Source organism: Nansenia antarctica, assembly GCF_963989245.1.
Source record: "Nansenia antarctica genome assembly, chromosome: 13".
Classification (NCBI taxonomy): Eukaryota; Metazoa; Chordata; class Actinopteri; order Argentiniformes; family Microstomatidae; genus Nansenia; species Nansenia antarctica.
Genome location: NC_137683.1, coordinates 17,574,766 through 17,587,310, shown reverse-complemented (window position 1 = coordinate 17,587,310; position 12,545 = coordinate 17,574,766). Strand labels below are relative to the sequence as shown.

At 44.4% G+C, this 12,545-nt stretch overlaps 2 protein-coding genes across 4 annotated transcripts; one reads left to right on the top strand and one right to left on the bottom strand.

The window, feature by feature from the left end:
* Positions 1 to 489: 489 nt before the first annotated feature.
* puf60b (poly-U binding splicing factor b) lies at positions 490 to 9,763 on the bottom strand. Of its 3 annotated transcripts, XM_080544322.1 has the most exons (12): positions 9,711 to 9,763; positions 9,120 to 9,213; positions 8,732 to 8,827; positions 7,724 to 7,813; positions 6,489 to 6,539; positions 5,185 to 5,346; positions 4,865 to 4,957; positions 3,501 to 3,714; positions 3,173 to 3,405; positions 2,152 to 2,386; positions 1,525 to 1,784; positions 490 to 1,374 (listed from the first exon to the last, which is right to left on the bottom strand). In XM_080544322.1, exons 3-12 carry the CDS (start codon positions 8,807 to 8,809, stop codon positions 1,075 to 1,077), a joined length of 1,716 nt encoding a protein of 571 aa, XP_080400448.1. In that variant the 5' UTR covers positions 8,810 to 8,827; positions 9,120 to 9,213; positions 9,711 to 9,763; the 3' UTR covers positions 490 to 1,074. The 3 variants fall into 3 exon arrangements, with proteins under 3 accessions (XP_080400448.1, XP_080400446.1, XP_080400447.1); XM_080544320.1 differs by lacking the exon at positions 9,120 to 9,213 and having other exon boundaries at positions 9,711 to 9,746; XM_080544321.1 differs by lacking the exon at positions 9,120 to 9,213 and having other exon boundaries at positions 491 to 1,374; positions 2,170 to 2,386; positions 9,711 to 9,746.
* Positions 9,764 to 11,405: 1,642 nt separating this feature from the next.
* On the top strand, positions 11,406 to 11,878 carry LOC308169630 (B-type lectin plumieribetin-like; the record flags this gene model as incomplete). The annotated part of the gene is made up of 2 exons (XM_080544336.1): positions 11,406 to 11,495; positions 11,615 to 11,878. The coding sequence occupies 2 exons, from the start codon at positions 11,406 to 11,408 to the stop codon at positions 11,876 to 11,878; spliced, it is 354 nt and encodes a 117-aa protein (XP_080400462.1).
* Between the last annotated feature and the right edge of the window lie 667 nt (positions 11,879 to 12,545).

Sequence of the window (12,545 nt, the reverse complement as noted above, 5' to 3'; positions counted from 1 at the left end):
AAAGCCACTGGCTTATTTCAATTGGGGTCCTTGATTCTCAATTCATCGTTAAACATTACGATTCGATATTACATTGTCAAATGTTCTTAATAAAAACGTAGGGTTTATACCATTTTACCCCGTCCTTGCCTTCACTGTGGGCTTCCATCTACGCCGCAAATACGTGTAGGTAAACGAAATCGTGTGCACCCATTCCCTATTTCAGTCGCCCTTTTGTACAGCGACCTCAGGAGGCTCGGAGATCCACATACGTTTTTCTTTGATAACTTTTATGTAAGGATAGGGTTTTGGGTTGATTAATAGCGCCACCTAGAGCTATTTCTAGAAACGTGTCCTTTCACTTATGGAAATACTTGCTTGTCACTTGTTGGAAATCAAATAAAATGGATACAGCCACAGAAATCGCGGTAGTGTGATAGTAGATATAATTACCAACAATGTTCTATTAAATGATGAACAACTGCAGCTTTTGAAATATTCCCTTTTTATTACAAGTTACCACTGATTTGAATTAAAGTCCAATCCAAATGCTGTTACACAACCAAAAACTCGCAAGAAAAACATGTTTACAAATATATATGCTAATATTCCTCTCGAAATGATTATTCATAATAAGAAATTCACAGCACACATTTTCATATCTGAAGAATTTATTTTTGTGGGGGAACTGGAACTAATAGCTCTAAAACCAGGCAAGAGTCCTGACACAATGTTAGATAAGCAAACATCGGCAAACTTTATAAAAAAACAAAACAAAATAAAGGCGGGGGAAACCTAAATCATGACTTTTCTCAAACTTTTGATTACAAAAACCTGCAAATAATACAAAAAAGAAAAATAAATCAGGAAGTCTTTCACAGTAGGTGACAAAACAAAACCCATGACGCGCAAATATTCTTTTCTTAACCAATCCCTCAAAAGGGACCATTAATAATATTAATATCAACATCAATAAAAAAAATAATTACAAGTTAAAAAGGGGCCCAAATCTCTAGCAGCAGTGAGAGTTGCTGAAGTGAAGTTTGAGCAACAGGTATGGGGGTGTGGATGCTGCTGGCGACCATTTCAGACAGTTTATGCAGAGAGGTCGCTGCTGTTGAAGCGCTCTTGGTCATACACCTCTGCCATCACCTTGCGGCCCCCAAACCAGCGGTCGTTGAGTGCCTGGATGGCCTTGTTCATCTCTGAGGCCATGGAGAACTCCACAAAGATCTTGACGATGACCTCAGCATCTTCTTCCTCGCCCTGCTTCTCCTGGTAGATGATGACCCGGTTGACGGCGCCAAATTTGCCGCACTCCTCTGTCACCTCGCCCTCCAGGTCGTCATCGATGTCCTCTGGGCCGACCATGTTTCGTAACACCATCACCGTGGACTAGCGAAGAGGAATAGAACATATCAATAAAGTTGGCATACTTATTCATTAGAGAAAAAGCTGCTTGACCTATATATCCTTTGTGAATGCATGAATAGTGCTGTGCCCTTCCTGGGTTGTCTGCATTACTCTCCTTCCCGTCTTCCTTACCTCTGATTTCCTCAGCAGTTTCTGCATCACCATGTGTCTGGCGCTGCTGCCTGAGATGCTCATGTGTTCTTGGTCGCTCAACATCTCCTGGCCAGTCCCGTCCTGCTGCATCTCCTCCTTCTCCTTCTTCAGCTCCAGTAGGGAGGGCGTGGGGGCCACTGACATGGCTGGATTCGACATCACAGGGGGTGAGGCCAGCACAGGGTTTACCAGGCCCACCTGGGGCAGAACTGGGTGGTTGGGACGCACTGGTGTCACACCTAGAGGGAGAGAGGGACATTCTCATCATGCAATCTGCAATACAACCAAGTGTATTGCACATCTTTACTGATAGAGCATGCAGTTCCTTTTTACAGGAGCCAAATCTTGTGTTGCAATTCCCCCCCATCAAAAGAAGCAATTACTTTAATTGGTCCCATGTGAAACTAATTGTCGTCAAGGGCTTTAGAACACTGCCCCTACAAACTAACTCCATGACAATCCGTTAAGTCAGATATACAGTGAATGCAACTGTGCTCAGTGTTTAAGTCCAAAAAACATATGAAAACATGCCCGACTATGTTGCAACAATTCTCTACGATTCACTACGACCTAGGTGAAGGAAGGAGACGATACCTGTGTACTCACACATGTCTTGGTACACACCTGTGATGACCCCTGGCGCCTGGGCGGCCATGACGGCTTGTGGCATGCCCATCTGACCCATTTGACCCATCTGACCCATTTGACCCATCTGACCCATTTGGTTCATCTGGTTCATCTGATTCATCTGGTTCATTTGGTTCATCTGGTTCATCTGCTGACTGAGCATCCCCCCGGGCCCGGCCAGCGCCCCCAGGACCGACGCCCCAGCTACAGCCTCCTTGTGAGAGGGGGGCGGGATTTAGTAGGGAGGGGAACACACACAGCAAGGCAGCACAGTCAAACTCACAGCAGGTTACAGCAGTACCTCCGCATCTTACCTGTCCTCGGAGGGATCGTTCTACCGAAAGACTACCGTGGCTACTTTGTACAGCCAAATGGTAGGTCTAGATATAATGTTTTGATATCAAAACCTGCTGCTTATATCAACATTGACTACACTGACCACAAAGACTATTCGTCATCAAACAATACTCTGACGACTGATGCCACTGCCAAATATAGCAGTGATTTAAGGCCTGTTTGCTTGAGCAGTGAAGCTCCAGGGTCTAGTTACACATGCCTAATTAGTTACCAGGATGAGCTTTTCTTCTCAGTATTATCATTGTACTTCAAATGACATGGTGTGAGCGGGCATTGCCGCTGGGGCTGTTTCCCCATGTGGGTTGAGCTCAACACAACACAAGCAGATATGGTACACAAAATTATGTAAAGAAATACTTGGCAGTGAGTATATGTACAGGCAAGATATTTTCCTGCAAAAGTGTTACGCATTATCAATTTATCAAATGCTACATGGCACTTCTATCAATGAATATAGAAGCAGCAACAAAGCTGTTTTCTTTCATATATTCTATGCAATTTACTGAGCTCTGAGACATAATATTTAAAACTTGGCCAGCAAATTCAATTGAGCTCTTCCAATAAACAATATATACAGGCTGTGTTCATAATTTATAAGTAAAATCTGAGTCAGGCATCTAACTAGGTCTTGAGTTATATTTACCTGGAAGGCCAATAGATCCCTTTGGAAGGGATTCATACTTGCCTGGGCCGTTATCTTCGCGGTCGCTGCCGCCGCTGCAACAGCAGCGGCAGGCGGCAGACCACCAGGGGTGGTAGGGGTCAGCAGGGGCATGGGCGGGGTCACAGCCTTGCCCACCCGCAGGTACTGGCCCCCCAGGTCAAAGAGGTTCATGGAGGACACAGCGTCCAGGGACGACTGGGGCTTGTCATACTCTGGTAAGGAGAGGAGGAGGAGTTAGGGAGGAGGAGGACACACACACAGGGGACACAGGACAGCTGGAGAGTTGTCAGTGAACCTCACTGCTCACCGATGAAGCCAAAGCTCTTGTGCCTTCCCGTTGTCGGGTCCCTGGCTAACTGGCATGACTTGATCCTTCCGAAGGCCTCAAAGACACTCTTGATGTCCTCGTCCGAGAGGTCAGGGTGGACGGACGCCACGTAGATCCGGTTAAAGGCGCGCGCCTCCTCGGCCAGCTGGTCAATGATGGGTTGCGCCTGACCAATGTTACTTGGCCGCCCCACCTACAGCATAGATACCAGGTCCACTGAATGGAGGGGTCACAGCCAGCGAGCCATGCACCGCCTCAAAGCTCCAACCTGCCTACAGCTTCAACTAGCAGCACCACAGAAATCGTTGAAGGAGCAGTAGACTCAGACTTACAACACTTACTTTCAACTTAACTAATTACTTCATAATCACGACTAAGCAAGACTATGGCAGACAAAGTCAACAGCTTGATAAGACACGAAGCAAATGAATTCCATCTACAAAACAATACCCTACCCAGAAGACGGGAAACTGTGACAAGCGATCTAAGTAACTCCATACAAAGTCTCTCTCATCATACTCCACTGCCCCAGAGCCTTGTTCACTCAGTCAGACATAACAAACACCAAAAAGGGACGTTTAAAATACCTCACACCAGAGCTGCAACTGAGGACGAGCTCGTGGAAATATCTGTTCTAGGAATTAACTGGATAGAACTGCACTGCATCTGGGGCATCCAACTAGAACGTTCCCTAGCTTGCAAAAACCGAGCCTTCCAAAAGGCCTGGTCTGAGCTCCCTACGACGAGAGGCGTGGATGTACAGGATCTGTGCTGCAGGGGGGGCGGCAAGGCAACACCAACCAGGCGCAACCCATCATCAGCACATCTGGGACACAGAGCAGCGCACCACTCCGTGCGCTGCTGGGCATCCTAGAGCAGTGGTTCTCAAACCTCTCCTCAGGGACTCCCAGCCACACTGCTGCACAACAAATATGTGGAGTGGCTGGGGGTCCTGAGGAGAGGTTTGAGAAGCACTGTCCTAGAGGACCTGGTCACTGAGACAATGTGGTCATGGGGAAGCAGAAAACACACACACAGACACACGGCATACATACGTACCTGAAAAATGAATGGACGGACACGCACACAAGCAAAGAAACAGATGAGAGAAGCTTTAGATATACTTTCAGACACATTTTTTCATCAACACCATTAGTGCCTTCACAAGACTATTCAATTACACACAAACAGCTAAATATGAAGTTGATTTCAGACTGGCTCCATGCTCCCAAAACATAAAAAAGAAACAAGAAGGTTAAAAGGGTGATAAGCTCTAGCTTTATGGAGGGCCCCTTACGAGGTCCACTTCCCCTAGGACTGGGCTGCCTCTCCTGGCCACTTACCTTGATGTTCCTCCCCCCGAGCATGACTGAGTTCATCTGCTCCAGAGCCAGCTGTGCAGCCTCCGGTATCTCGTACTCCACAAAGGCAAAGCCCTGCAAAGAGACAGAGACATGCGCAGGATATCAGTCTGGCCCAGCAGTGACTCATAAGCAATTGCTCTCGAAAAGCACTGTGCAAGTTCCGTCTCACGTTATATGGCACTGAAATTCTGTAGCTATGGTAGTCAGTCTTCAATATGATTTTGGCTACTAGAATGAAGGTATTGTAGTTGCTTTTATGCACATAAATTAATGGACCAAAGGCACAAGACAATACTGACCTTGTGCTTCATAGTAACAGAGTCCCAAGACATGTCGATGCTCTTGATGGGACCGAAGGGAGCAAAGGCTTGTCTGATGGTGTCCTCCCCCAGCTCGTAGTAGATGGAGCCCACATACACTCGGCACATGATGGCCAGAGCACGCTGCCGCTGGGCCGCCACCTGTTGGCCCGGGGGAAAAACACCACACTTTCATTAGCAGGCCATGGAAAGGAAGACACACAACTAAATGTGTCTAAATCTAATCTAAATGTGTGCGAGTAAATGGTGATCAATCACTAGGTGAATCTGTGGGTTTGTTACGCTATACTGTTGTGTTGACTGTCCAACAAAAGGACATACAGGCCAGTGTTTTTGCAATGAATGCTAATCTCCTTCAATGGTTATCTAGAAAATAGGCCTACCTATGAATTAGTTATTACTTTCACAGCTATGTAACTCTAGAAACCTGTTTTTCCAGTTCAATCATTACTGTGTTAATGTGGGTGAAAGAACATGCATGACCCTCACTAACCTGCATGACCCTCACTAACCTGCATGACCCTCACTAACCAGCCTCCTGAAACTGACCTGTCGTCCGGGGATCCGGATAACTGAGTAACAAATGTGAACATGGAGAACAAACTATCACCTATATCAGTGGAGCCATCCACAAAAGGGCCTGATGAAAGCATTTTACACCTAGTCTCTAAGGAGAGGGATGGTTAACCACCGAAAGACTTACTGGTTCCTCAAAATTACTTATACTTGTTCTATTACCAACAGGCAAACCAACAGCCTTAATCTTTCACAACATTAAAGGGAAATGACTGGCTCGTCTTCTACAAGAGAACATGAATTTGAGATTCCTGTGATTCCTGTTTCAGCAGTTCTCTTATTCTGGTTATTGAAAGAGACTGCTAACCGTTTTTAAAAAGGAGGCATGGATTTACCCACATGAATATACTCTAGTACCTGTGAATAGACACTGGAAGCAGGGTTGTATTTTCTCCTACTCAAATAAATCAATGCATGCGTGTCCCCAATTCCTATTATAACTCTCTTGTGTAAACCTAGCAGCGGTTGACACTAGTGGAAGTTCTTTAAGGTATGTCAGAATGAAATGGTGTAGTGGGCATACAAACCTCCAGCTTCATTAACCAGACTAAATTAAGACGAGACCAAGAACCTGGTCCCCCTAATAGAAATATTTTCCTGCAGCTATGGTTTGGGATTATGACCAGAGTGGCCGCTCAAAGAAGGGTAACAGTCCTTTCATCTGGAATACATTGCACACAGAAAAAAAAGTGTAATAAACTATTGACCGATTGTAAAGGTGAGAGAGGATCTCCAAAGCCCATTGTCACTGCTGCCATCTGAAAGACAGTAATGATGAAAAAGTAGATTAGGTAATATCTTTCAGCTCTGCTTGTTTTCAATGGTTATTATTGATTGATTGATTGATTATACTTTATTGTCCCCGAGGGTAAATTTGTCTTGGGCATGGTACTTTCATGCTACAAGTGCAACAGAGACGATACATACAACATACAGTAGACAAAGTAAACAACAGGACAGCAACAAACATTGAGTGACATTGGCAGCAGTTTCCACCTGGACATGGCATCATTTGGTATAAATATATATTGCACATAACCCTTCAAGTGGTGTTTTCGAATATTGCACATGGCCCTTCAAGTGGTGTCTAAGATAAAGTGCAGGTGCTGGTGATCATGTCCTAATCATCGTTTCTGCTTGAGCGAATTGATTAGTTTAATGGAGAATGGGACAAATGATAGTTTTAGGAGCTTATTATTACATCTTGGCATGCGAAGCCTTCTACCTAGGGGGAGAACTTCGTATTCTGTGGAGAGCGGATGTTGGGGGTCTGCTATTATCTTGTTAGCCTTGTCCAGGACAGCTTTTTCATATAGTTTATTTAGGATCACATAGTCTCTTTCACCTACAATTTTCATAGCTGTTTTGTGAATGCTGACTAGTCAGTTTTGTTGTTGTACAGTTAAGTTAAGTTATGGTTACTGCTTATCAGCTTGTCCCTCTACAAATCTGGTCAGGGCTGATCCCAGTTATCCCCTCACAGACCCACCCATTACAAATTGCACCAAAGCATAACAGTATCATTCTCGTTTAACATTAACAATCCCCATGTGAAAATAATTGCAAAGCATTCAACATGTTGAACAAATGTTCATGTTTATCTTCTCCAGTTGAAAAAGAGCAGAGGCAAAAGCAAAGAAAAATACACAAATAGTTCCTTTATAAGCAGACATTAAAAATATTAAGCTCATTGTACTGTTACATCTTAGGTATGCCAGGGGTAGGCTAAGTCCTGAGCTGAACAACTAGGTCATTTCAAAACAACAAGGCTACAAGGGTAGATATGTGCTGCCTGGGAGAAAGGTAAGGAACAGATGAGAGTCCAGTTAAATATGGGTCTACTGAGGACCTGTGGTTGGTGTTGAGCGATAAGGACAGGCAGTCAAGGGCACTGGGAGAGTTAGGTTACACATAAGAGGACAGAAATCTACGTGTGTCTCACCTGCAAGTTGGTGAGCTGTTGTTGCTGATGGGCAATGGTCTGCTTCACCAAGACACTCTTAATGCTCTGTTCCATGGCATACTTCTTTGCCTGAAGAGGAAGACAGTACAAGTGTAACGGATCTCTAACCAAAACCATAGAATTAGAATGAGCCAAACCCTGTCTAATGTGTGTAGACATAGGTGCACCATCCCTCCGAACATTTATTGTTATCCTCCTAAGTTCACTGTTGAGGCATGTATACATGCATACATACATGCCTCTAGTCCATTGGTCCTGGCCTGGTCGGGGCTTTTATACACTACAGCGTCAACCTGATCCTTACTGTGCTGGCTCAGACATTTTGGGGGTAGTGGTGGTCTAGTGGATAGTGAGTTGGACTTGTGATCGGAAGGTTGTGAGTTCAAATCCCGCCTGAAGCCACACCACTACTAGTGTGCCCTTGGGTAAGGCACTTAGCCCTCAGTTACTCCAGGGGGAATGTCCCTGTAATTCGTAATTGTAAGTCGCTTTGGATAAAAGCGTCTGCTAAATGGCAAAATTAAATTTAAATTACATTTTCTTTCCACATTGTCCTTTACACACACATCAAGGCGGATCCGAACCATACTCCGCCGGCTCAAATATTTCCCTTTTGTGCGGTCCTTCCCAGCACGGTTTCAGCAACTATTGTGGACGCTTAACCAGGCCAGTCCAGCTCTCTAGTGTACATTTGGGTTCACAGCAGCAACGGTGGACGCATAACAAGGCCAGCCCAGTATAGCACAACTCAAAGATCAGTTTCCCCAAAAGCTTTGTAACACTAAGACCATCTTCCACCCATTACCTACAATGGATTTAAGTTTTTTAGTAGTAAAGCTTATGAGTAACTCAGTTTGCCTCGTAGTGTGATTGGGGGGGTAACAGAGCCTCGTAGTGTGATTGGGGGGTAACAGAGCCTCGTAGTGTGATTAGGGGGTAACAGAGCCTCGTAGTGTGATTAGGGGGTAACAGAGCCTCCCCTCTTACCCTCTGAAGCGCCTCCTGCTGCTCCGGGGTGAGAGGCGGCAGGCCAAGCTTCGAGCCTGTGCCCTGTCCATTCTCCATCGTCAGACCTTCACCTCCCTACAAACATCATCATGCAAGAAAAAAGACAGACGTAAAAACACACCTGAGCAAGACACAACACAACAAAAAACCTTTAACACCTGCTCCAAATGGGGAAACAATGAAATATAGGCCACTAAGGCTACTAAGTGCCTTAGTATCTTCTCTACTAGCTGCTGCAACAACACTCCTCTCTGTTAAGTTGCCACAGGCTAAGTGTTCTTGGAGACAAGGGACACACATGATCAGCCTCTGTTATCAAGCGGGGGACATGGGTCAGGAGGATGTAACGAGATGAACTCTTCCTTACCTACAACCTGCTAAATCGCTGGAACCACCAGAGGCAGGATGATAACCCCCGGGGGGGAAGACTGATGGGGGAAGCCTGAACAATTCTACAAATTCTGAGAGAGAGAATGAGAGAAATGCCTTCAAACGTGACGTTCTTACAGCCAGCTAGCTAACACAGCTAACAGATGACCTGTATAAGGCGGTAAACTCGGCTAACTAGCTAACAGCTAGCCCACTGTTAACTACGGTACTTGCCGAGCGAGCTAACATACGGAATAGCTACAACAATGCATTTGCAAATACGCACAGGGTTGTTTTAGTCTAACTACTTAATTAATTAACGGTATTTATATAATTACGTCGCTGACGTTGTTAGCTAGGAGCCAGTTGTCTTAGCTAGCAAGTCGTTCATACAACGGGCCTCATGGCTAGGCTAGGCTAGCAAGCTTCATCAATTCCAAGATTAGTTAAGGCATAGTTAATGGATATGAACGTACAATTCCTGTAGTAAATATGGAGGTACAGGTCTTAAGAAGAACGAGGACTAACTACGACAATAACACAGAGTTCACATGTTAACTTATTCAGCTCGCTAACGTGAACTATTTACCGCAATCTCCGTCACCGCCATGAAGCACACCTCCTGTGAAAGGCCCACCACACACACCGCTGCTGTGAGGTCTCGCGAGACTTTTTACATCGATGCGACTCGGTGGATTAAAACACCGCGAGAGATGGGCTGTGTTCGAAATGGCATACTAGCATACTGCATACTAGCATACTCAATGAGTATATACTGCCTACTGCTTACTAAATTCATAATAAGTATGCCAATACCAGCCGACCGAAAATCTAGTATACATTTCTTGCATACTCAAATTTCACATAATCTACAGTGTGAACGCACTGCATACTCAAAATCTACATCATATCTAGTATGAGTAGTATGCTAGTATGCCATTCCGAACACAGCCAGGGAACGATTTCAAGGGTTGCCAGTTTTGGCCAGTCTGGCAAAACAGCGACATGGCAGAATCTAGCTGCAAGCTTGACTTTGGCACACTAAAGATGCTTTTATTAGAATGATTAACTGTAGTTCCATGGTTCCATTGCTGTCAGCCTGGATTATGAATACAGTACTGGTCCTGAGAGGTAAACATGTTGTCATACCTTTAGGGTAAATAGGAGAAATACCAGTATTAACCAAATACAAGTTACAGTGCCCTGTGATGAGAATCAGAATTGCGCACTGCAAATTCCACTTGCGTGCGCACCGTTTTATAAATCCGAATGTTGGTGTGCGTAAATGTTCTTAGTTTTTTACGCCAGTTCTACCAAAGCTTTCTAAATGAGGCCCCAGGGCCAGGTGCTGGAGGATGAAGTGGAGGCCCATGTTGACTGCGTTGTCTACGGACCGGTTGGCTCTGTAGGCAAACTGCAGTGGGTCAAGGAGGGAGTCAACGATGGCCTGAGGTCGGTCAGCAGGAGGCACTCAATATTCTAACTATTTCATAAGAAATGCTCTTCTAATTTTGTTTTATGGCAGCTTGCAAATCAACCCTCTAACAAGAACCCACATAATAAAATACATTTCTGAAATATGCCTACGGTAGCATTTTATTGTTTTGATAGTACTGCAGCCATTGGACTGCAGCATACTTATGTCTTAGTATGTCTTACATTTCCAAATTCCAAAGATGTGATTTAATCACATTAGGCATATTTTACAAATTGTCCCCAAAATAAAGACACGTGATAAAAGAGATTGGATTATGGCTTGACACAGAGGGTGTTCTCCATCAATCAAAGGGCTCCTCTCTTGGTTCTTGCTATAAAAGCTGCTGATTCTGAAGAAGATGACACTTCACCTCGAGCTGCAAACTCATCAGACTCTACATCCACTCCACAGCCGGCCTGTGAGTATCAGAACTGTGATCTGTCACTCTGTCTTTTACAGTTCTCTTCTCTTCTCTGTGAAGCTTCTCTGTGAAGCTGAATCATGATACATGATTTCTCTCCTCTTTCTGCAATAGTATCAGAACTGAGTGGCTATAGTTTCTGTGTTATATCTGTTATTATATTTCTCTGCTTCGTTGAAAATCTGCTCTGTTTTCACTGTCTCCAACACATATTTTATATGTGGAGAGTTACTTCCACATTGTTCATATTCTGTTTTATGTTTTTGTAACCAAAAACAAATCAACAATCTCTCTCCATGTGTGTAACTCCAAACTTTAAATTAAGGCAGTAGAAGAAATTCCTTCTTTCTTATTTAGTAATCCACCTAACTTGTCATTGCAGAATCATGAGCAGGAACTACATGTCCAAGTTTGACGAACTCCGTAAGGGAGACTACCTCATGTCCAACAACCATGAGTGGAAGGCCTGTTTCCAGGTGAGTGTCTGGAGCCTGAACGATACTGTACTATAATACTAATATTATAATTTACACATAAGGTTTGAGCATTGCAGTACACAGTTAAACCAATGTTTCCATCCTATTTGTCTTTCTAGGAGGATGGCAACTTTGTCATCTACAACTGGAAGCCTGTGTGGAACTCAGACACCGCTGGCCAGCGCGACGCCCACCGCCTGTGCATGCAGGAGGACGGCAACTTCGTCATGTACAAGAGGGACAACAAGATGATGTGGCAGACCAAGACCCAGGCTGGCGGCTTCAAGATGTGCCACTTCTACCTGCGTAACGATGGCACCATGGTGGTGGAGAGGGACGGAGAGGAGGTGTGGTCCTCTGCCCAGTCCAAGGGATTCAAGTAAGAAGTCTGACCGCAGCTCGACCAGGGAGAGGAACGATGACCGCACATTCCATCTAGTGCTATATAATGTTATCTGTTCTCCCTTGATCAATAAATAGCTTTTTAAATTGTATATACTGGTGTTGTCTTTAATGACTCTGATATATTATTATTAACCTTTATTTAACCAGATAGGTCAGTTGAGAACCAATTCTCATTTGACGATCTGGCCAATTGGCAGAACAGAGACATGTCTGTACACAAAACACAACACAGTATATACAATATAAAACACAACCCAATATATACAATATAAAACATGAGTGCAATACACAACAAGTATCAAAAACATCTATACATCTATACATCACAACACAGTATGTAAAGCATGTATATCTGAAGCATGCGATGGCTGTATTAAAATGAATGAGGGAGAGAGCATTTCAACACTCCCATATAGAATGAATGCCTTTCACTGAGATTATATTTTGTTTTGCAAAACAAGTTCAATGGCTCTTCATGGTGAGGCTTGGGATTCTCTATCTTGCCCCTTGTTAGTGCTGCCATGTCTGATGAGAGAATGAAAAGGGAGCATTTGCGAGGCTTCACAATAGCCGAGTTGCAGCCCAGTTCAGTTCACCACACCACAGTGTTACATGTTCTGCATACTGCAGGCAAGATCATGTCAG

Coding starts and splice junctions, on each gene's coding strand:
- puf60b (XM_080544320.1), bottom strand. CDS start 9,731: ATGGCGGTGACGGAGATTGCG. Junction 6,540..7,723: donor AACAGCTCACCAACTTGCAG/GTGAGACACACG, acceptor ACTGTCTTTCAG/ATGGCAGCAGTGACAATGGG. Junction 1,785..2,151: donor AGGTGTGTACCAAGACATGT/GTGAGTACACAG, acceptor CTCTCCCTCTAG/GTGTGACACCAGTGCGTCCC.